This window comes from Manis javanica, chromosome 13, assembly GCF_040802235.1.
Source record: "Manis javanica isolate MJ-LG chromosome 13, MJ_LKY, whole genome shotgun sequence".
In the NCBI taxonomy this organism is placed as follows: domain Eukaryota; kingdom Metazoa; phylum Chordata; class Mammalia; order Pholidota; family Manidae; genus Manis; species Manis javanica.
In genome coordinates, this window is record NC_133168.1 from 78,370,315 (window position 1) to 78,395,075 (window position 24,761).

At 50.0% G+C, this 24,761-nt stretch overlaps 2 protein-coding genes across 2 annotated transcripts in view; both read right to left on the bottom strand.

The window, feature by feature from the left end:
• Window positions 1–24,761, bottom strand: part of SFT2D1 (SFT2 domain containing 1) — a 276,058-nt gene that overhangs the window by 232,736 nt on the left and 18,561 nt on the right. The gene's annotated exons all lie outside the window — the stretch shown is intronic.
• PRR18 (proline rich 18) lies at window positions 13,655–17,341 on the bottom strand. The gene is made up of 2 exons (XM_037020911.2): window positions 17,053–17,341; window positions 13,655–16,957 (listed from the first exon to the last, which is right to left on the bottom strand). The coding sequence occupies exon 2, from the start codon at window positions 16,948–16,950 to the stop codon at window positions 16,027–16,029; it is 924 nt and encodes a 307-aa protein (XP_036876806.1). The 5' UTR covers window positions 16,951–16,957; window positions 17,053–17,341; the 3' UTR covers window positions 13,655–16,026.

The following is a 24,761-nucleotide window of genomic DNA, read 5'->3' on the forward strand; positions in this document are numbered from 1 at the left end:
CAGCTCCCTTTTCCAGAAGCCCATGCCAAGAAAAATCAGAGACATACAGAAAGATACCTGAACATACCTGTTCACTGGCCTGTTATTTACAGCCCATAGCTACGTGAATCCGGAAGACACAGCCATTCACTCCCATGGTGTTTCAATGCCCCGCACCAGGGAGGGAGCAAACCAAATGTCCGTTTAGGAAATTTGATTTTAAAATTCTGGTAATAGTGGAGAGCTACACAGCCCATAAAATCATGTGGTAGGAAAATACTCAATATGTGATGAAATTCTCATGTGAATTATTAATAACTCTCTTTGCATATGCAAACCTACTAAAAGGGAAATACACAGAGGTGATGGGAGAGGCGATACCCGGAGTGTGGGCTTCTGAATGATTTTTATTTGGGGACTTATGCCTCTCTGTCTTCTCCTAGGTTTTTTTTGCAGGCAGGAAAAACCTAGTTATTAAAAAAGAACAAAAGCTCCTCATTGTGCTGTCGTATTTAGAAGAAACCGTCACTCTACGCTAAGAGTTCCTTAGTACCAAGGATGATGGGCAGTCCCGGCATCATCCTGTTGCCTGGTGTGTGTCGCGCCCCTGTCAAGCCCCTCACCTCCTAAGACATAAGGTCTTTTTACCCTCCACCCGGTACCTCCATCGCTAGAACAATGAGACAAAACATGAACATGCTCTGAATGCTTCTGTCCGGCAGCCAAGTGTAGGGCACTGTCACGACTCGGGGCAGACCCTCACCCCGCTCAGAAAATGGGTGCCATGTTTAGGAGGGTCGGAGCCTCCGGGGTGGCTGGCTTGGTGCGTGCTTGGCGAGCTTACTCACTTCCCCAGATGAAGGTGACAAATGAGTGACTGACATGGATAAAGCCATAGCATTTGTCTTGATAAAAAAATTAACTTATTTTTCTCTTTTCATCCTTAATTGCTTTCTAAAAATAGTTCACCTTCCCTAAAGCTTCCCCTGAGAAAGCTTGGCAGTCTAGGCGCCAAATGAGCAGCTCGCTGGCTCCCTGGAGGGCTTTACGGAGGTGGGGACGGTCCCCAGGGCTGCGGTGATGCTCACGGAGGGCTGGGGCCTTTCTCGGGAGTGGAAGGCAAAGAATTCCTTAGGTTTAACCGTCAGCTCTGCCACTTACTATCTACGGAGACTGGGGTGAGCCACTTCTCAAAATGACCGACCCTGTGCTCACAAGGCCCCGCCAAGACCCACGCACCCCGCGCAATCCCCACCCCTCCTCTGGCTCGCTGTCATCCCCTGCTCAGGCTTCCTGTGGCTTCATTCGGCCACAGAGCTGACCCCACCTGACCACGGGCCCCAGCGCCAGAGTGGCCAGCCCCTCACCTCCTCAAGGTCTTTGCTCAGACTCACCTGCTCCAGGACACCTGCCTGGCTATCTGATCAACACCGTGACTCGCCACCACCCCTTTGCACTGGAGCTGCCTTTTCCTTTCCCGTTTCCTGCGGACAGAGTCCGTCATTTTCTCATGATTTGGGGGGTCCCACCAGAACACAGCCCTGTGAGGACACACAGGGTGCACCCTAGCTCTCAGGCCAGCGCCAGCCTGACTGCACATGGTCGGGGGGTGCAGGGCATCCATGTGGCCCACGGCAGCAGGGCCCAGGGCTGGGAGACGCTCCGGTGCCTGAGCTGCAGGGGCACTTAGCATCCACCACGCACTTCCCCGCTCAAGCCCCCTCTTTTCCAGGCCCCAGTGTGCGCACCTGCAGGGAGGGAGCCCAGGAAGAAGCTGGGTCTCCGGGAGCCTAACAGACTCCCCAGCCTGGCAGCGGCAGGCCCCCCAAAGCTGCTCTGTCCCCACCCTCCCCAGAGCCCGCCCCTGCAGCCTTCCCTCCCGTTCTTTCCAGACCCCATTACCTTGTCAGACTTTCCTTTATGCTCAAGTAGAAGCAGAGTTGACTTCTATTTTTAGAAACCAAAGAACCCTAAAAATAGATTTTCTTCTTCTATTTCTCTATTTAGATGCTTTTATGGGTGATGAAAACCAAGCTTAGAACATCACTTTTTTCATTAATTAAGAACTGGACTAAGCTCCCCGACGTCCTAGTGTGTGATTCCTGTCCCCAAGCCCCTGGAACAGTCACTTCCTGGAACTGGGAACCACACCGCCCTACGGCATTCTCAGACCATCAGGTCAAGAAGCCGTCACCGCAGCAAGCAGAGCTGCACATTAACCCCAGCAGAAGCTGCGAAGCGCAGACTCCAGTGTGACCACCAGCAGGAGCTGCTGCCCAGGACTTACCTCCCATGCTTCTCGTGGTCCGTGGCCCCGTACATCACGATCTTGTTGACAAAAAGGACGTCACTCATTTGCCGTTTCTGGTCGCTACTGGTCCCTCCAGTGAACCGATCTTTGAGTTACCAGCGTTTTTTGCTGCTGTGTTAAGAAATCACCTGATCACAGTTGGCTACTTAATAACTTTAGGTAAAGATGGATATAAAAGATAATCAAGGAATGAACAGGGCACATTTCCAAGTATAAACTGGAGAGCTAAAGTCTAATCCCACCCAGTTAAAACAAGTGGGCAGAGAACTGGTGGCCCTGGAACACAGTTTCATCCCTGATTCACCTCAAGCCTTCACCTCGTCATGCCACCCGTGTGCTGGGGAAGCAGAGCACAAGCCCCTTTTATGGGGTTGTACTGCCCATCTCTGATTAGGGAGGATGCCTCTACCAGGAGAGAAGAGACAGGGCAAAGACAGCCCCAAGTCTAGACGGCACATGGCCCCCATCTGGGGAGTGGGAAGTCGGGGGAGCTCTGGGCAAAGGAGGGCTCCAGCTAGGTGACACCTGAGCGTGCAGGTGTAACCATGACTTCTGCTTTTCTTAGCAAAAGCACACCCACAACAGGGGGCACCACTGGTGGCCAGAGTCTGCACAGGAAGCCGCTGGAGATGACAGTGACTTGGCAGGAGGACAGAGGGGGCAGGACTGCCCACAGTCCTGAAGTACACAGCCAGGCCATGTGCAGAGCAGCCCCCAGTGCACTCCTTACAGGGTCACCTTGCCTTCAATTGGCCGCAGACCACCAACATTGTTAAGTGTGTTTAACATGATAAAAGAGTTCATACAGTGATGAAGGCCAAACGGGGGCTTCAGATCTTGATTAGGGAGGAAAAAATGTCAATAACTTTTTCCACCTTCCATGCAACAGAAACATCAAGGAAGAACCAACCCAAACTATCTCATCCTTGGAATGAAATATCGATTTAAACTTGAGCCATACCCATATTCAAGTCTGAGCTGACTTTAATTCCAAGTGCAAACCACATGGAGTACTTTTCCTTAAGCCTTATCTCTTTGCCTGCCTGATGAAACCCAGATGTGGGAAGATGAGAGAAAATTAATCTTTTGACCAAGATTGCCGTCGTGATAGTGGGGAGCCTCCCCTTTTCCTGTGCTCCTGGGTCATCTGTTATGTTTAAAATGTACTATTATATAGCCATGACAGTTATTTTTTTAATGTCACTATAGATCTAGTATTTTTAATTTTTAATTATGAATTATAAAATTTGTACTTGATTGCAATCTTTTATAAGATGCTAAGGTGTTTGAGAATGGAAAAACCAGATGTATAATGTCCTGCAGTCAAATTAGTTGCTATAGCAGTAAAACAGACTTCTTGAGAAGTCAGAGGGAACTTGTAGAAGCCAGGTGAGAAGTTTTCTTATTTATTCAAACATTTCTTGCGTGTTCGTTTTGATGGTGAATTTAAGCCCAAGAGCACAGGTGTGTACATACTGCCCTGGGCTCACTGTGTGGCTTTTGTTATTTGAAGAAATGACTATTTGACCAAGAATCAGAATTCCAAATAAAGGCATGCCTTTCTCACTCTGAGTATATTGTGCATTGAAGGGCCCCTAATTTATTTTAAACAAGCTAGGAGAAGCTACTACACAAGAATCCGGACAGCTGGTGGAGGAAAGAAGCCCACCTCGGCCTCACACTGTGATGGCTCTTTCTCCCAACATGAAATTAAAATTGGCACAGGGAGAGGAATCTTAGTGAACTGGAATGTCCCTGGGAAATGTGGAATCTGTGTTACAGCCACAGAGTGACGTTGCATTCCCCCTCCAACCAGGAACTAGGGGCTCACGGAGAGACAGCTGAAGGTGCCTCTGCCCAGCCTGGAGATGCCAGCTCCTCCTGGTCAGCAGGTGCGGGGAGGTAGGGTCTCCCTGCTGAGCCCAGAGAGAAGGGGCCACAGAGCAAGTCTGTGTCCTGAACAACAGGCTGACCTGGCTGGTACACACCCCTGGGTGGGGTGCTCAAACAGCCCTGTCCTGACGGTTTGTTCCCACGGGAACAATGGGCAGGTGCTCCCGGGGACAGGGAACTTAACCAGTGTTTGTCTGAGTCCTTGGGGAGGGCTGGTGGATGGGGCCTGGGTCCCTTTTATTCACATTGCCAATCACCAGTCTTTTTCTGGAAAAAGGGAAGTCTTTTTCCTAATGTCAGATGAATATTTTTTTATGAACTATTTTTAAAAGCATAATTTCATTTGCCTTCAGTTTTCTAAAGTGCAAACTGCACAGTCTAGTCTCACGCCCAGCCAATGATCGCACACCTCATGCTGACTGGAGAAGCTGGAAGAGCCCATCCAGAATGACGCCGGCTGCACACGGAGGCGGCCTGCGGGCTACGGTCATGGGTGCTCCTTATTTTTTCTTTGTATATCTGCTATCTTTGGTCACCATGAGCATGTAGAAATTTGTAATTTTTAAAAACCTGATAAAGCTTTAGCTAAAATTATTCTACTACATGAGGCCTGTTCAGGTGCATATGGTTGGATCCTGTCATTCCATCTGTGCCGTGTCTGAGATTATAATTGTGTGAGGCAGCTCCCAGTTCTCCCAAGACTACGGTAAGTAAACAGGTACCGTGTCAACACAGCCCCCTGTAAACACGCCGCCCACAGTTCACGACATCCAAGAGCCAGTCCTCAAGTTCCCGGGGGTCGCCCAGGTGTGTCCTGCCTGGCAGCACCAGTCCGTCCCTGACACAGGCCGAGGAGGGCGTCCACGAGGCCACGTGCCCGGACCCCATCTCCTGGTGTGCTGAGCAAGTCCGCAGCATGAACACACTGCACAGCCAGCTCATCGTGCCCTGCAACCCGCAGCAGGCCCGTGGCCCCAGCCGAGTGAACAAGCCCTCCTTCTCCGCAGTCCCATGTGGGGGTGTGAGCGGTTCTGCTGCGTCAAGGAACCGGCATGGGCAGGGCAGTGAGGGCTCCGAGCCGCAGCCGCTCCGCTGGGCTGTGGAAGGCAAGAGCCACCAGGATGTGTCCACAGAGCAGAGCCACACGCAGCAGTCTACGTACGGGGCCCGTGCGCCCCAGGCCGGCACAACGCCAGCAACCTGCTCCACGCGCTTCTGTTCGTAGGGCTCCCGTGAATAGGGTCCGAAAGAGTTCACACACACGCTCACATACAGGTTTGGACAATGAAGTAAGGAGAGTGACCCGGTTTGTTTCCTTCAAAGCTCACTCTGAAGGCGTTCATCAGAGCTATTTTAGCTCCGGAGGGCTTGGTGGACCTTAGAGGATGAGGGGGCTTTTGGAAACCCCTGCCCAGGAAGGTGGGGCCTGGGAGGGTGAGCAGAGGGGACCCTCGGGCACGCTAGGGAGCTGCAGGACTCGTGGCCTCCCTCCCCCACCCTCCAGGCAGCGGTGCCCCCTGCTGTGTGTCCGGGTGGGGGCAGTGCATCCACTCTTTTGCTTAAAGAAGCAGAGGCAGAGGGTGAGTGCAGACTCGTCCTCCTGGTATTCAGTCTGACGAAGCACGTGACAAAATCGAATATACCTGTGCCTCGGACATGTGACTATCAGCTGTTTTGCCGACAAGCCATATATGGGCCCCGGAAAGGAACACGGAGGAAACGTTGGTTGGTGCCTGCTCTGAGCACCACTGCAGGCAGTAGGCTGGAAGGGGGCACCTTGGCCTCCCTCTGTCGATGGCATTATCTGATTGCCCTTCCAGATCTCTGGAGTCATCCTCATATCCCTTCTTGTATTTCTGATCTTAGCAATTTGTGAAGCTTTCTTTCTTTCTTCCTGAGCAGTCTTGTTATGATGTGCTCAATTTAACTGATCTTTCAGAAGAACCAGCTCAGGGCTTTGCTAATTTTCTTTTTTGTTTATGTCCTATTTTGCTGATTTCTGTTGTGACCTTTATTCATGGATGCTTTTAAATCTCTGCTCCATGGAAACCTTAAGAGCCTAAAATCCACCTCGAAGGAGGTTCCTGGAAGTGAATCTGCAAAAGTCCTTCCTGTTTGCTTGCTCGCGTCATGAAGTCCTTTTCAGGAAGGTTAGGGATGTGAACTCAGGTTGACCTGGTGTAGGGCCCAGCTCTGCTAGGTGGCTGTGGGGTTGGTGTGATTCACCCTCTACGTCTGTAAGTAGAAGGCTGCTGTGGGGACCAGCGGGCCCAAGCACAGCCCCTTGGCCCTCTTGTAGGGTGGAGGTGCCAGGATGGTGGGGGGCACATGGGGGAGACTTGGGGAGGACACACATTCTGTCCATAGTGTACTAGCTATCTATCATCCATCTACTGATCTACAGAGTTCTGTTGTAAATGTGTGTTCACTTCTGTTCAATTTGCCACTGCTTAAAGATGTAATGAGGGTCCTGCTTGATTTTCATAACATGTCACAAATAAATTCATAAAGAGTATCAGATCTTCATTGACTGATTCCATAAACTCTTAACCCTCAGCCCTCATCACATGTGAATGAAAATTCTTTCATTGCTTCAGTCTTTTGAATATTGACACCTGTCACCTAATGATACAAACATTAAAAAGTCCCAAAGATAATAATGAACATACTGCTTCAGTGAGCATACAGAACCACCCAGAAGGTGTGGGAATAGGCACGGTTTTCCGTAAGCACTTGGCCTTCAGGACACCGGAGGGGAATCATGCAAGATGTCTCACGGCGACTCCTGTACATGTTCTGCATTTTAGAGATTCTACTGGGTGTGATCTGAAGTGTGTCTTAGAAGTAGTAGATCTCACCATCTTCCATGGAACTGCTCACCTAATTGTCCACATAGTGGTGTGTGTGTGCGGCATGTATGAGAGCAAGATTATGTATATGTGTCCACATATGCATGTGTGTGCATACACGTCTGAGTGTCCGAGTGCATGTGAGTCCACTCATGCACACGTGCCTGTGTGAGTGTAAAGATGGACACATGTAATGGAGAAGGAGGGCCCAGGGCAGTGTCAGTAAAGTCCCCATGGCGGCCCAGGCTCCCACAGGCTCTGCCCAGGGCCTGCAGGCTTGCAGGCATCTCCTTGGAGTTTGACGGACTCCACCAGTCGGAGCAGGGAAACCAGACCCCGACCTGACGGCTTCAAAGAAACAACAGTAACACACAAAGAGGACTTTTAGGAGCCAAGACAACAGCCAAGAAGTGGTCAGAAGAAGGACAGGGAGAAAAGGCGAGAAGAGAGGGAAAATCCAACCGACAAGCATAAAGAATACCTGCACATAGATGACATGATATTGTACATAAAAAACCCTAAAGACTCCACTCCAAAACTACTAGAACTGATATTGGAATACAGTAAAGTTGCAAGATACTAAATTAACACACAGAAATCTGTAGCTTTCCTATACACTAACAATGAGCCAATAGAAAGAGAAATCAGGAAAACAATTCCATTCACAATTGCATCAAAAAATAAAATACCTAGGAATAAACCTCACCAAAGAAGTGAAAGACCTATACCCTGAAAACTATAAGACACTCTTAAGAGAAATTAAAGAGGACAGACACTAAAAAATGGAAACTCATCTCATGCTCTTGGCTAGGAAGAATGAATATTGTCAAAATGGCCATCCTGCCCAAAGCAATATACAGATTTGATGCAATCCCTATCAAATTACCAACAACATTCTTCAACGAACTGGAACAAATAGTTCAAAAATTCATATGGAAACACCAAAGACCCTGAATAGCCAAAGCAATCCTGAGAAAGAAGAATAAAGTGGCGGGGATCTCACTCCCCAACTTCAAGCTCTACTACAAAGCCATAGTAATCAAGACAATTTGGTACTGGCACAAGAACAGAGCCACAGACCAGTGGAACAGATTAGAGACTCCAGACATTAACCCAAACATATATGGTCAATTAATATTCGATAAAGGAGCCATGGACATACAATGGGGAAATGACAGTCTCTTCAACAGATGGTGCTGGCAAAACTGGACAGCTACATGTAAGAGAATGAAACTGGATCACTGTTTAACCCCATACACAAAAGTAAATTCAAAATGGATCAAAGGCCTGAATGTAAGTCATGAAACCATAAAACTCTTAGAAAAAAACATAGCAAAAATATCTTGGACATAAACATGAGTGACGTCTTCATGAATATATCTCCCCGGGCAAGGAAAACAAAAGCAAAAATGAACAAGTGGGACTATATCAAGCTGAAAAGCTTCTGTACAGCAAAGGACACCATCAATAGAACAAAAAGGTACCCTACAGTATGGGAGAATATATTCGTAAATGACAGATCCGATAAAGGCTTGACATCCAAAGTATATAAAGAGCTCACGCACCTCAACAAACAAAAAGCAAATAATCCAATTAAAAAATGGGCAAAGGAGCTGAGCAGACAGTTCTCCAAAGAAGAAATTCAGATGGCCAACAGACACATGAAAAGATCCTCCACATCGCTAGTTATCAGACAAATGCAAATTAAAACCACAATGAGATATCACCTCACACCAGTAAGGATGGCTACCATCCAAAAGACAAACAACAACAAATGTTGGCGAGGTTGTGGAGAAAGGGGAACCCTCCTACACTGCTGGTGGGAATGTAAATTAGTTCAACCATTGTGGAAAGCAATATGGAGGTCCCTCAAAATGCTCAAAATAGACTTACCATTTGACCCAGGAATTCCACTTCTAGGAATTTACCCTAAGAATGCAGCACTCCAGTTTGAAAAAGACAGATGCACCCCTATGTTTATCGCAGCACTATTTACAGTAGCCAAGAAATGGAAGCAACCTAAGTGTCCATCAGTAGATGAATGGATAAAGAAGATGTGGTACATATACACAATGGAATATTATCCAGCCATAAGAAGAAAACAAATCCTACCATTTGCAACAACATGGATGGAGCTAGAGGGTATTATGCTCAGTGAACTAAGCCAAGCGGAGAACGACAAATACCAAATGATTTCACTCATCTGTGGAGTATAAGAACAAAAGAAAAACTGAAGGAACAAAACAGCAGCAGAATCACAGAACCCAAGAATGGACCAACAGTTACCAAAGGGAAAGAGACTGGGGAGAATGGGAAGGTAGGGAGGGATAAGGGTGGGGAAGAATAAAGGGGGTATTATGATTAGCATGTATAATGTGGGGGGTGGGGGAAAGGGGAGGGCTTTGCAACACAGAAGACAAGTAGTGATTCTACAACATGTTACTATGCTGATGGACAGTGACTGTAATGGGGTTTGTGGGGGGGACTTGGGGTAGGGGAAGCCTAGTAAACATAATGGTCTTCATGTAATCGTAGATTAATGATAACAAAATAAAAAAAAAAGAATACCTGCATGTAGCATGCACCATGAAGGGCACAGGGCGAGCGGGAGGAGCTCGTGCAGATGGAGAGACGACGCAGAGAATCAACCCAAACCGACGTCTCCGAGCCTGTCGGCTTCCTCCACCCGGGACCGGTCGGCAACGACACCATCAAAACCTCAGAACAGAAGTTAACACTGAAACAGTTACGAAAAATAGGCAGGGGCAAAGGAAATCTTTAAAACTAGGTTCCAGCCCCAGCTTGGGTCCTGACACTCAAACATCTCACCTCCGAACCCCCATATATGGGGAAAAAGTGGCACTAATTTTTTTCAGATTTCAATAAAAACTCTGTCCTTTCTCATGTCCTCAAGCTCCCCAAAGCTCTGTGTGTATGTGTGTGTGTGTGTGTGTGTGTGTGTGTGTGTGTGTGTGTGTGTGTGTCCACCTCACTGGCAGGAAGCTCATCCTTTCTTGCTGTCACATCCCATAAGGGACCTTAAAAACCATCCAAAATCCTGGATAGTATTATGACTGGACTGCACCCCCCAAACTGACATGCTGAGGTCCTGACCCCAGTGTGGCTGTACTGGGGTTAGGGCTTCTAGGGAGGTGGATAAAGCTCAGTGAAATCCATGGGTGGGGCCCTCACCCCATAGGACTAGTGTCCTTTTATAAAAAGAGGCAGAGACACAGAGACCCCGTTCCGTGCAGGCACAGGGAAAGGTCGTGTGAGGATACAGCAAGAAGGTGCTGTCTGCAAGCCAGCGAGAGAGCTCACATCAGACACAGAATTTTCTAGTATGTTAAACTAGGACTTCCAGCTTCCAGACTGTGAGAAAACTGCTGCTCTTTCAGCCGCCCAGGCTGCGGCATTCTGTTACGGCAGCCGAGCTAACACAGACCAATTGCTGTGCAAACAGCGGCTCAACAGTGACTGTCCTCCAACCCAAATTAGTGCTCTTGGCGGACAATATCCTAAATTAGTCCTTTAACAGGTCCCTCTGTGTAGTTACAGCGGGAGCAGCGTCTAATTCGTTTTGTATCTCAGGTACCCCTCATCCCAGAGAAACAGAGTAAATATTTGCTGACAGAATAAATGAATAATTCTGGTCCTATCCTGCTCCAATTAAAATATTCCATAAATATCTATTAGAGTGGGTTTGTAACATCAGAAAATACTGAATGTGTTCGGAGGTGGCTTTTCAACACCTAAATGCATGTGTCTGCAGCCCCGAGAGCACAGAGATACTATGGGACAGAGCCTTAGAAGGTGATGCTTCCTACGCATTATCAGGGAAGCAATTACATTACAGTGACAGAGGTGGACCAGGACCTGGCACACCCATTGGTGTCGGGGGTTCTGGCAGAGGGGCTGGGGCAGGGCCCCCAGAAATGGGCCATCTGTATGGCCCAGCACCATTGTCCCCACGGCCACGCTGAGCCGGGGCAGAGCTGGCATGGGACAGCTTTCGTTATTTCTGTCACCATGTCTCATTCTCTCTGTGTGTCACCTGTGGCTAGGAAGAGGGGTGTGACACCCAGAAAAGGAGATGCTGACATTGATGTCTGGGGTCTCAGGACAGAACACAATTGCTAAGATCTGCCTCAAGGATGTTCTGAGTACTGTTGTTTCTTGCTTTAGAGTAGTGGCTCCCAAACCTGCTTCAATTCGGCTCCACCAGGGACGCATTCAAGTCTCCTGAATTAGGACCTCCAGGTCTGGGGCCTGCATCATCTGTACCTTGGACTGTGTACCTAGTATTTCAGATGTAGCCCACTTGGCCCAGATGACAGCAAGAGGAACTGACGTATATGGTTCTCAAAGTGTGTGGCTCAAAGATATTTGAGGCCTTTTTAGGTTCTCTGCTTTTCTTTCTAATACAGGAAGTGTTGGCAGACATGGTCCCCATAAACAGCTCAATACCTTTTAAGAGTATAGAGGAGTCTTGAGACCAAAAATGCTGGAAATTGGTGTATAACTTTCTGGGGTTTTAGGGCAGTATTCGTCAAAGATATGAGTGGATCTAAAACTACTTCCTAAAGATTCTCTACCATTTTTCACAGGTTTCCATGTAATCCACCTCCCACAGGATGGGATGGCCCAGTGTGGGAGAGGATGAGACTGAACAGTGATATGAGGAACATGCATGCATCTTCCAGAAACTGCACTAAGGATACTGTGTATTATATTATATATCATAAATATATACTTAACACAGATAATTTTCTCTAAGAAAAAGTTTTTCTCTTGTAATGGGTTAGTGTTTCTTGTTATTAGATACTGAGATTTTTTACTATTTTTAATCTTACCTTTACTACCAGGAGGCTCGGAGCTAAACTTTGTGTTCAAGATATAAATAATAAATAAGTTTGAGATAAGAAGGCAAAACACAGTAGACATTTTTATTTTTAAACTTTTCAGGGAAATAAAAGTGTAGTACCCCCACAGGTGTGCATTAAATGGTTAGAGAGAAGACTGTAGAATACTGTAGCCAGGGAGGGTTTTGATTTTGCACATATGAAGTGCCAGAGAATAATGTTTTTGGAGTAGTGAAGATTTCTTAAAGTAGTAATAATTACAGCTGACCTTGACCTGGTGACATGTAGGCACTGTAGTAAATGCACTACATATACACACCTCAGCACAATCCTTACAGGATCTGCTATGTCCTCTCATCCCCATTACACAGAAGAGGAGACAGAGATGCAGAAATTTAACAAGAGACGGCTGACACAGGACAGCATCAGTACGGAACTAAGGCTCCATGGCGACCTTTGACCTGGTGAGATGCCTCCTCCCAGACCACTTGCAGAGGGGTTCCAGTTCTGAGCTAGGGGCCAGCACCAGTGGCAGGTCCCCAGCCACCAAAGCAGCAGCCTCTTAACAAGTTAGCATCTGGACAAAGGCAGTGCCAGTCTGAAAGGGGCCACCTTGAGCACCCCACAGGTTACAAAGGCATTTGTGTGCATTTCTGGTAATGCACACATGTTCTCATTGTTTATTATACATAGACATGGTTCAGGGCGTGCTGTGAATGACACATCACAGTTGGCCTAAATTTCCATGCTAAAACAAAGGTACAAATGTACAACTTCAGAATAAGTGATATAACCAAATCCCACTGCTTACCCACCCTCAGGCAGATTGTGCAATTTATGAGGAAGCTACAGAACTAAACGTTCTGACCTGTTGGTATCTACTTTTTCCAGAAATAAAGCAGATAGACAGAAAAACCTATCTTAAAGGGCCCTAAATATATGGCATTAAGTCATATGCACTCAACCTCTGGCATGGCACTTAAGGTCTCATTACTACTGCTCTAAGCACTGGGAGTCCCGCCTCCCCTGCCAGGGAAGGTCTCGTGATGGGAGAATTTGACAGTAACATCACCATTTCTACAGTGAGAGTGAGGGTGGCTCCCAACCTTATTTCCGCAGACACCCTTTATTACTTTTTTTTCACGAACCCAAATATTCTAAAACAAACCACATTTATGAAGTGGTATCTCCCCTCTTTGGTAATCTAAGAGTCCTCGCCATTATTCAATTGACCCCCAACTTCTGAGGGGTATCACCTACCAGTTTGAAATTACTTTTGGCCAAAGAAAAATGTTCCAGTGAGCATATGTAGGAGCTTTTAACCTGGGGTCCCCGAGCTTCCTGAAATACACACAAATTCTAGTTACATAGTGCATATTCTTAGGGATAGATTTGGAATATGGCTCTCATGGGGGTTTGTGACCTGACAAAATGTTAAGTAACATTGCCACATAGCCTCACTGTGATATTTGATTATCATTAGAATTCTCAGAATCCTGGTAATTGCTGACAGGCACTGAAGCCAATGAACCTTTGGCCACCCCTGGAAACCTGAGTCCCTCAGCGGGGCAGCTCTATGGGGAGACCATCTCAGACAGAGCTGAGATACCTCTGTGACCTCCTGACCAGCTTTTACACTCTCCTCAAAAAGCAATGCACAGCATTGAATTTCTCTTTTATTTGAACATTAAGAAATTGCAGTGTAAGGACTTGGAAAACTTTCTCAGAACGTCAGTAACAGCACAAACAGACGCCGTGTGTCATCTATAGAACCAGTTTTGTTTTTTATTGAGGGTCATCAACCAGAGTAAGATAAACGCTCCACTCATCTTCTTTTAAAGGGAGGAAGAAGGCACACAAAACTATTCAACAAATGCAGATGAGGAGAAAGGATGCAGTGTCCGGTTGTGGCCTGTGAGACAGGGATGGGCTGGGGAACCCAGGGGCAGAGGGAGGAGGAGGCACGGACCCAAACGAGGGGGCGGGCAGGGACACAGAGACCCACAGACAGAGAGCCCCCGCCCTGTAACAGCAGCAGGATTGGATGGCACACGGCCAGCACGGAAGGGTACTCACGAAGCCCCTACTTCAGGGAAGTCTTTGACAAGTGTTATGGTGCCGATGAGCAGAACCCTAGACCTCTGAATTACTGGGAGGTGCTGCCCACCTTGAACACAGTCAGGCCCCTCTCCTCCCTAGCACTGGGCTCCGCAGATTCCAGGGCCACAGCTGGGGGCACACCCCTTGCCTCTCTCGTATTAATGTGCTCATTTTCAGTAAGAGACAACTAGCTCTCTGTGTTCCAACTGGAGTCAGAAAAGACAAGCCCTTCAGTGGATAGGGGTTTTGTTTTTTGCTACGCATCTGGTGGCTGATGTAGCTCCCACTGAATTAAATGCTTCACGTCTAACTAGATTTGTGCCCAACAGAAACAAAGAAGGAGAGAGAGGGGGCAGACGAGGGCAAATGGCCACAAGAAAAATACAAAATTGGTTTCTAAAATGTAAGGCTTCAATGTAAAATATAATTAAGACTTGACACTTTTAAGGAGATCAATATTAATCTAGTTATTGACTTTTACAAAATAAGTAAAAATTTGAGGTAATACATTGCTCTTCTATAAGTAGCCTTACTGATTATAACATTTTTTCCTCCTCAACCTTAGAGTTAAATACTCAGATGAATGGAGGAAATATCTAGAAATCAGCCTGGAGTTAGCAGGAAGAGCATGGCTCCTAAAAGGCAGAGGAGTTTTACCCTTTAAACAATAAATAGAAATGTTCTTTTTTAAAAATCACTATGTACAACTGTATATGCCACCATGTCACTGATTTTTCCACAGTGATTAAAAATACTGAAGCCCCTGCATCCATCCTGCACCCACGTAGGGAGTCCCTGCTTTCTCCCTCAAATAAACTGCTCTTCTGGCCCAGAACACTTTGTTCTGTGTCTGGATACAGCTTTCTGCATTTTCCCCTTTCCACTTGGTTACCCTTTCTTTCTGTTGCACAAAAGCTGTTTTGTGAGCACTTCAAATAAAAACAGTGGATTTTAGCAGAAGCTAACCCTTGCTTCTGCTCACACCTGAGCCCAGCCAATGAAAACGGTTCCCACAGCTGTGCTTCAGAAGAGACTTGTGTAAGGGTGTGTGTGAGAACATGTGTGTGAGTGTAAGGGGAAGTGTGTGCATGCATTATGGGCATGTATGAGAACATGAGTGTGCATTATGAGCATGCACATGTATGTGTGCACACGTGCAGTGTGAGGGCATTGTGTTGCAGGCAGGTACAGTGTGTGAGAGCATGTGTGTGTGTGCAGGTGTATGTGCATGTGCAGGTGTGAGCACATAAGTGTGTGTGCGTGCTTGTGTTGGCTTGTGTAGCTGCAGAGCACCCAGCCTCACCGTCACTGCAGAAACCCAAGAGCTGGGGTTGGCAGCGCGTCCACTCACCCGGTGGTGATGCTGCTAATCCTCACCCTTCCAATTTCCAAAACCCGGTTAGTTTGAGTTTCCAGCCTTCCAACAGCCCTGAATTTCTATTTAGAAAAACCAAAATCGGCCATCCTTGTGGTCCCCACCCTCCAGCCAGCTGTCACCTGCCGCTCAGACCAGGGCACCCTACCAGAATGGCACACACAGACTGCGGTCCGCCCCAAAGGCAGAGGGTCTCCAGGACCTACATGAACCCTGGGTGGGGGTGCAGCTGAGAGGCATTTCCACCGCTGCTTCCTCCCCCACGAGCCGCAAGGTCACCTGTGGGAGCCAAGAGGTGACCAGATGGTGCAGAAGGCATACTTGTTGGGTAGAGACCACCCACAGGCATGGTGAGGGAGGGTGGTCGGCTGTCCCAGGCAGGAGGTGCGCCACTGGAGTCAGGCAAGCCTGTCTCATGCGGGCCCACCTGGATCACAGGTGACTCGGAGGGGTGCGGTGGACGTCAGACAAGCCTGTGTGTCTCCCCACACACAGGGTGCCCAGGTAGGGTGGTGTGTCCAGGAAGCAGGCTGTGGGCATCGGGTGAGCCCACCCTGTTCGACCAGGCCCAGGCGGCTCGCAGTCGCCCAGATGGAGCAGTGCGCTCGGGAGGTGGGTAGTGGCATCTCGAGGCCGCGCGTACCCTGGAGCCGGGGCTCACAGCGTGCTCAGGTGCGGCAGCATGTCCACCGGCTCAGCGCGGTCGCGCGCAGCGGCCGCCGACTCCACGCCGCGCAGCCACTCAGTGCACTTGCGCACCAGGCCCTCGTCCAGGGCCTCGGCTTCCTCCTCGTACTCCACGTCGTCGTACTTGTGACGTTCGTTGAGCAGCGACACCTTGAGCACTGGGCGCAGGTCGGCCGGCCGCGGGACGGGGTCGGGGACCTGGAGGCCGCCAGGCAGCAGCGGGGCGCGGGGAGGCTGCAAGCGACGGCGGAGGCCCGGGACCGGGGGCGCCTCCAGGCCTCCCGGGGCGCCGCCCCTCCCCGGGCCCACGGCCCTGGCCCGGGGGCAGGCGGCGAGCGGGCGCCTGGGGTCGGCGTTGGGCGAGGGGAGCAGCCGGCGAGGCCGCGCCAACAGCTGCTTCTCCAGGTGGCGCCTCTGGATGACCAGGACGGCCTCGGGGGTGAGGCTCAGGGAGAAGCGCACGGCGTCGTCGGGCCCGGCCCCCGCGCAGGCAGCCCGCGGCCCCGAGGCCGTGTCCCCCGCGGGGCTGTCGCCGCAGCCGGCCGGCCGGAGCGCGGGGCACGTGGCCGGGGCGCGCGGGCGGCCGGGCGCGGCCTGGGGCGGGGCGCGCGGAGGAGCCGCGCCGGGGGCGCGCCGGCCGGGCGGCCGCCTCAGGGTGGCCGAGGGCCAGGAGCTGGACAGCAGGCCCTCGGGCCGCTCGGGGGGCCGCCTCTTCTTCTCCCCGGCTGCGGCGGGCGGCGGGGGCCCGGGCAGGGAGCAGGCGGGCGCGGCCGCTTTCCGGGGCGCGCAGGGCCTCCGGGGCGGCGGGCGCGCGGCGGGGACGCCCGGGGCGGGGGCGGACAGCGGCGGCGGCACGGGCGGGAAGGGCATGGCGCCTCCGAGCCGGCGGATCATCGGTGCCCTGCAAGGAGAGCGCGGCTCAGCTCCGGGGGCGCGCCGCCCGGCCCTGCCCTCCCCATCGGCGGCCGGGCCCGGCCCCGCTCCCTCCGCACCCACCTCCGTGCGGCCGCGGCATCCCCGGCTCCCTCGCGTCCCGGCGGCCCCCGCCGGGGGCTCTGAGCCACGGCACCCTCCGATCCTTCCGTCCTTCCGGGCGCGGGGGCTCTCCCCTAACCGCGGGGCTCCTGGGCCCGACCCGGGGGGACAGCCGCCAGCCGCCGAGCCAGGCGCGCCCGCAGGAGGAGCCGAGCGCGCGGGCCGCTAGGTGCCGGCGGCGCCCAGCCGGTGTCACGGCGACTGTTCGCGCGACGAGCCAGCGCGGGGGCAGCGGGAGGGCGGGGAGCTCGCCTCCCCCCGGCAGGGGCGGGGTCAGGCCCGCGGACAGGCCGCGCGGGGCGCCGGCGGTGTGCTCCGCACTAGGCGGAGTCCGTGCCCGCCGGAGGGGAGATGCCGGCGCTCAGCGTCCGTAAGAAGGTGGGGAGGCGGCGGCGGCAAATCTGGCAGACGCGCCGCAACCGGGTATCCCCGGAGAAAGCTGGCTGGGACTTCGAGGGGCAGAAAAGCCATTACGGTGAATCAGTTTGGTTTTTTATAACATGGAGTGCTGAAAAAGTCATTTTTAAATTTAAAAATCTAGTTTTCGATGAATAGGCCAAACAGTCCAGTTTCATAATGTTCTACAGTGGTGATATAGGAAATATTAGACATTATTTTAATGAATGATTAAGCAGAGCAGTGTTTTTTGTTGCTATAGCAGTGGTTCGACATGAATGAGGCATTGTCTAGTTGTATACTAGTTGTAAACGAAAACATTTCTGGACAGTTAAATATTTGTTGAATAAATGAATGAACAATTACAAAGCAATGCATCAAAAAGCGAAGGTTTCATACAAGCAGTCCCTGCATTACCTACAGAGAACTATCAATTGTTTAGAGCTCCAAAAACTATTTGCTCATAGGATATGTTTTTCAGGACTAAACAGGCTGTGCAGGCTATGGCCCGTTAGCGAAACACATGCAAATGTGAGTGACCTCAAATGCGCCCAGTGCCGCCACCCGTCAGCACGTGACCCACTCAGCTCTGGTCCCCACTGCAGCCCTGGGCGCCCCTGAGGTCACTGGACTCAGTCCCTTCCTCTTCCTGTGTATTCCAGTTGCAGTGCTGCTGGGTAGGGCACAGGGCAAGAGCAAAACTTGGTAGGTGGCCCCACGGCTGAGGGTGCAGGGGTAGATTTGGGCCCCGCAGCCCCCACCAGCACCCCAAAGCCATGCCACGACGTATGCACTGTAAACTATGTGGGACAGCGTCAAGACAAGCCTTGCAGCCTCCCCACTCTCCCACGGGCATTCTCCCCTCCCCACCACAGCTTCAAGGGCAGCCCCACTCAGCCGGTCCGCAGCTGTGAGCGCGTTTGAGGCAGTTTAGGTCATGTGATCTCTGTCACAGGTACTGAAAGCACACGTGTGTTCTATTCAGGCTTCCGGATTTCGAAGGGGTGTGGAACTAGGTGTGTAAACCATGGTGGTCGGTGGGCTGTTTGATGTCAGGAAAGTGGAGGACGAGCTGAAGACACTGAAGGCAGGGGAGGGGGCAACAGAGGCAGGAGGGGTAGGTGTCAAATACCATTTCTGGTGGGCATGGCCCCAGAGGTAACGTAGGAGAAAAACCAACAAATAGCTGGGTACCCAGCGACTCGGACCCCAGCAGTACAGACGCTGCAATCAATCAGCGCTGGGTTCTCTCTCCATGCTATTTCCTAACTCTTGGGCACTTCAGAAGTCATGACAGCTGGAGGGAGAGGACCAGGAGTGAGGGGGGGTTGGTGGTCCCGTAACTGTGAGAGCTAATATGCACTGACCAAGTGCAACATGGCAGGCACTCTGCTGGCTATTACTACCTCCAGTCGAGTGGGAAATAGGGGCTTCATGGAAACACCCCCCACGTCACACAACTCCAGTGGCATGGAGTAAGACTCAATCCCAATGATGGGATTCCAGAGCTGCATCCGAGCCATCACACACAAGAGGAGGCTTCTGTGGGCAGGGGTGATGGGATTAGGGGGCCACCACACCCCCACGGTAGCAGAGATTAGGCATTTCCCTCCAAGAAGAGAAAGCAAAACTCATCAGGCTAATATGCACATCTGAACACACTGTTCCCCGGGACTCCCCCACACATCTTGTCCCAGCCCAGAAACTTGGCAACTTGGGGAGCAGTTAAGTTTGCCTGACCTCTAAGGCAGAAAAGTAAATGCTGAGTGCCCGACCCTCTGTTACCCACCAGGTCAGAAGGGCAGTCCTCTGCCCTGTCTTCCCCAAAGCAGCAGACCTGTACCTCCTGGAGGCTGCTGGCCCCGGTGAGGGGGAGGACCTGGCATTCCGGGCGGGACTCTTGTCTTCAGACTCAACTAAAGCATCCAAGTGACAGCATCCTGGCTCCCTACCAGTGCCTCTTCTACTTGAAGCCTTCAGTCCCTTGAAAACTAGAGGCTGGGAGGACCAGCGTGGGCCTGGAAGGGAATATGGGGAAGGAGGATGTTGGTCGGCCCTGTCACCAGTGTGCTGGCTGTTAAAGAATCCATTACACTTTCTATTTGGCTGACTTGAATAGCCAGCCAGTGCCCGTTACAAGTAGGGAAAGTCACAGTAGGAGAAGACAGCCAAATTTAAGTTCAGAATAGGAGATGTGGCAGGAAAGTTATCAGAGTCAAGAAAACAGTCAAATTTAACTTGTAATCTACATGGGATTTTACATAACATGCCCAGCACTCAACTACAGGGATAACTCTTCATATATTAAACAGTAAAATCTGAATATTAGAATATTGTGATCAGCTTATCAGGTACACAGCTACATTTCTGGGAATCACCAGAGTAAAACAGTCGATCTCTAAAATACATGATTACATTTCATCTTGAGGTTACAAAATTTACTATTTCAAATAAGTTGGTTGATTTGAAAGGTCAATTAAGAAAAATCAAATATATGTACCCCAAACTGTCTATATATTTTACATTTTCATTTATTTTGTTAATTAGGTTTATTTGATTTTCAAATTTCAAATAAATAACACAATTATAATCCACCATTTGGGAATTAATGGTAATTTTTTCTATTATTGTATCACATTAAATTTATAAATAAAGACTTTTCATGTAACGACCCTTTAAAATATTTCCAGAATGAATAAAATGTATGCAGAAAATATTTCAATCACCAAAATAAAATACTAAGAAGATATATAAGCCCAGCTATAATTATAGATGGTAACCATCCCCTAAATTTGAACTGAACACTACGGAGGCAGTGGTTTGAGGACCCTGCTCTGCATAGAAGGGCCTTAGATCCAACCATGCTTCACTGCCTGGACCTGAGATGTCGTCCAACATGAAAGGCGGCTACTGCATACAGACACATGGATACATTCATTACCACTGGCTTACCAGTTCATTAAGTTAGAGCCACTAATCACACTGTAATGCCAGAAAATTAGCCATTATTTTAAGAAATATTCTATTTTTCTCATTAACTTATTAATTTCTTGGTTTTGCTAGGGAATATAATACTTCCACATACATTCAGAATAATGTCAAAAAATAAAACAAATCAATGCATTGTTTTTCCTAAATTACCTCTTCTCAAATATTTTACTTCATCTCTATATTTTGATTCAAATAATTTTACTTAATATCAACCATGTAAGCAAACATCTAAAACTAAATCTGAATTTTAAAACATAGAAGCTAACTTGTTTTAAAAATCTTGTTTTATGAAGGAACAAAACAGCAGCAGACTCACAGACTCCAAGAAGGGACTAGCGGTTACTAAAGGGAAAGCAGTGAGGAGGGAGGGAGGAGGCGACTAAGGGGCATTAGATTGGCACACATAATGTAGGGGGGGCACGGGGAAGGCAGTATAGCACAGAGAAGACAAGTAGCGACTCTATAACATCTTACTATGCTGATGGACAGTGACTGCGATGGGGTGTGGGGAGGACTTGATAATGGGGGGGAATCTAGTAACCACAATGTTGTTCACGTGAAACTTTCCTAAGATTGTATATCAATAATACCTTAATTTTAAAAATCCTGTTTTATTACTGAGAAATAGAGAACTTGATCAGTAGCTAAAAAGTGCTTCAATTTCTTCCCCTAACACTGGGCTTTTACTATGAAAGGCTCTGGGAGTAGACAGCATTTAGGAAAGTGTCCAAATGCAGTTTGCTTAGAAGCCTGTCTTGCTTCCCATCACTGTGATATGAACCCACGTGATCTGGATGACCTCACGGGAGGGAAGCACCCGGAACACGGGCACCTTACCGGAGAAGAAACTAAAGTTTGCCCAAGTAGCCCCCCAACTAGCACATGGTCAAGCAATACCCCAGAGCATACTCTCGATGCTAGTGGGCTGGTCTCAAGGCCCCCTTACGTTATTAGGTCCAAAGAGTTTGTTTTTGTGGCCTGTATCTACTGACATTAATCTTACTAGAAGTTTAAATTGAGACTTAAAAAAAAAAGGTTAATTTATACATTTTAAAATCACAACAAACCCATTATGTTCATGTGTTGTGAAAAATAATATTTTATAAAACAAGTCAGATGTGAGTGGTGGGCTCTGCTTGGTTCTTGTACAATCACACACCTGTAGCCATGTACCTCCATGGTGAGCCCACGGTGGTGGGAGTGAAAGGCACAGCCAGGGAGCCCTGACAAGATCTCTGGGAGCCACAGACACAGCCCTGGGCTGCACTCTGAGAACGGCTACATTGCTGGCTGTGCTGCAGCAGGAGCCCTGTGCACCGACATGGCCAGTGGGTGTGCCCTCTTGCCACCTGGAGAGCAAATCTTAATACTTGGCTCTCTCGTGTAACAGCCTGGGGAAAAGTGGCTCAGGTAAGAACATGAAATCACGCATGGAGAAGTCATAAGCTCTACCATTAAAAATGATGTAGCTTAAGTGTATACTATGCCTCTTTCTTGCAAAGCTCAGGTTTTTAGCTACAGTAGGTACTTACAACCTCTGCAGGGCAGGGAGCAGCAGCTGTGGTCTCCTGATTACGTGTGCGGGCTCTGGGCTGAGCGGTCACTTACAAACGCCCACAGGACACTAACCGGAGAGTGAAGTTAGGCAGCACGAGTTGTAACACAGCTCCAATCACTGCAGAATGAAGGACAATGACGCTGGCGACAGAAACCCACAGGGGTCCAGAGGCGCCTGGGGGTGGCACTGCCGCAGTGAATGTGCCAAACGCACCCAGCAGCCCGTGGTGATTGAGCTTCCCAGGGAGAACGGTCCTGCTCACCTCGATTCATTGCATTACACATCAAATGCAGACGCTGAACACCTCCCAAGAGAAGGTGTGGGCATTAAGTTGTTCCTTAAGTAATTCACTAGAGAGCAAAAGACAGTTCCCAAAGCCACGTGGCCCTGGCCGGGCGCACCAGGGAGCAAGGGGGAGGTGGAGGAGCCCCCACTGCGCACTCAGGGCTTCCAGCCGGCACTGCAGGTGCAGTTCCAGCTTCAGAGCAGCTCAGGGGAGCGCAGTGCACACACTCTCACTGCTAGTTTATCCTTCAAGAGATGGTTTGATTACCATTTAAAGACAGAAACAAAGCGCGCATTTCCTTGGGGCATGCCAGTCTTGGGGATGAAGTCTGCCAGTGAGGGCAGGGGGCTTCCTTGCCTTTTCCCCATCCTCTGGTGCTGGCCCCTCTTCAAGATCCCCATCGGTTTCCTGTGGTCAGTGTCACAGAGGTGGCATTTCCTCCAGCTCCAGGTCGTGCCACGACACCTGCCCCCAATACCCCCAAACCCCGTCGTCACTGCTGTCACCAGCACCGGCAGCCGTCGGCGTCCTTCCCACCAGTCCGTGCTGGAGGCAGGCTGTGCCACAGCCCCCACGCGGCCTAGCTTGACACGATCAGACTGTGCATCTGGCCACGCTTCATCTGGGGCGCAGAGGACATGCCCCTCCTGCATTCCTGAGATTCCCAGGGAGCACCCAGGTACAAGTTTATGTCCCTAAGTCTCGCAGAGATGCATGTAAAGCACTTTTCAGATGCCCGTAGCATCTGTCTATGGTGCTGCATGCCAGGCACTGCTCATTCACCACTCCCAGCCATCCTAGCAGGCAAATGCCAGTAGGACCTCACTTTTAAACTTTTTCTTGAGGGAAGCACCTTGCCCAAGCATGCAGAGCTAGATGGTGATGGAGCTGCCTGCACCCCAAAGGCAGGCTTACCTCCAATGGCAGTGGCGATCATAGTGAGGGTCACCTACACCAGCTTCAGGTCCCCCGCAACGGCTGCCACTGGCCTTAACCCAGGGCCCTCAGTGGTTTATGCCAATAGATTATATAACATGTGGGAATCCTTTGAGGAGCTGGCAATAGCAATGGAACAGAAACACTAACTTTTGCATGTGATGTGGGGAGGTCATGACACCCCCATAGCTTATCTGTGGACCCCCACTGTGAACCCTGGCACAAATTCCTTTTGGGGAGGCCGAGTGGGCCAGCCCAGATGCGAGCCCAGGCAGGGGCAGAGCAGCCACAGGGCTAGCGGGAGACAGGCAGGTGGGGTGCCATGCAGCATATGAGAGGAAAAGCAGGTGGATGGGTCCTCGTGCCAGGGGCAAAGGCCAGCCCTTGAAGCTGTCCACACGCCCACTCCCTCCACAGCACTCTGCACAGGCCTTGCTCCTTGTCCTGCAGGCCCCCCCAACTACTCCCACCACTCTGTATACATGGCCTCTGCCAGCAGTGAGGCCAGTGGCCCCCACACTCCCCTGAAATCCTGTGACCCTGGAACCCTCATGACTGGGGCCTCTGTAGGGCGAGGGTGTCCCAGTCACCGGCCCCCGGTGTGGGTGCAGCACCCAGGCAAGTGGCCACTCACATCTAGCACCTCGGAATGCGGCCCGGCCCTGGCAGCTCCCCACCCCACTTCCGCACCACCAGCACCCTCATATGTGCCGTTCTGGTCAAACCTCCGCTCCTGCAGCCTTTCCGCCAGACACCAGCCCGCTGGAGCGCTCTGCCCACGACGAGGTCACCAGGTTCACACTAAGGGCCTTCCGTTACCCTGCCCCAGGGTCGTGCACTCCACAGCAGGTGGGCAGGGAGCTGGCCTGCGCTGGCATCTGAAGCAACTAGAATCACCCAGTCGGGTGGGGGCTGCTAGCAGGGGCTAGGGGACAGGGCCCCATCTCCTGCTCTGCCCAGCCCACAGAGCAGGCCTTCCCTGGGGGCGCCGCCAGGCACCTCCTTCCCACCCTTCCCTCTGCTGCTGCCTCGGCCCGGTTTGCCTCACCAACCAGCCCCCTACTTTCCATCTTCCTCCTGGGCCTCCTGGCACTCTCTGTTCAGGTCTGCACCCCAAACAACACGCTCATAAATGCTTCCATCCTTACAGTCCTATCATCTCTTACTAATTTATACTCAGTAGCATTATTAGAACAGAGATGTGTCTTACTCATTTTTCTACAAATTGCATAGTCCCTGAACTAAATTTTATTGAACTGAATCAATGTATATCACCCACTTAAAACATTAAAAATTTGATCCACAAAATGTCAGTTTTCCAAATGTGGGTTTATTTCAAAACTGTAAAGCTTTATATATTATTTTCACTATATATAATAAGCAATTTCAGCTTAAAGTTAAAACCTTCACATTTTTCTTAAAGATTATATTTAAAAAACGTAGAAATTTTTAAAAAGCCATAAAAGCTTAATACATCTTGCAGCGTAGGTTTGTCCTTAAATA

Bases quoted from the DNA above. Each gene is read 5' to 3' on its own strand.
- PRR18 (XM_037020911.2), bottom strand. From the start codon at position 16,950: ATGATCCGCCGGCTCGGAGGCGCCATGCCCTTCCCGCCCGTGCCGCCG.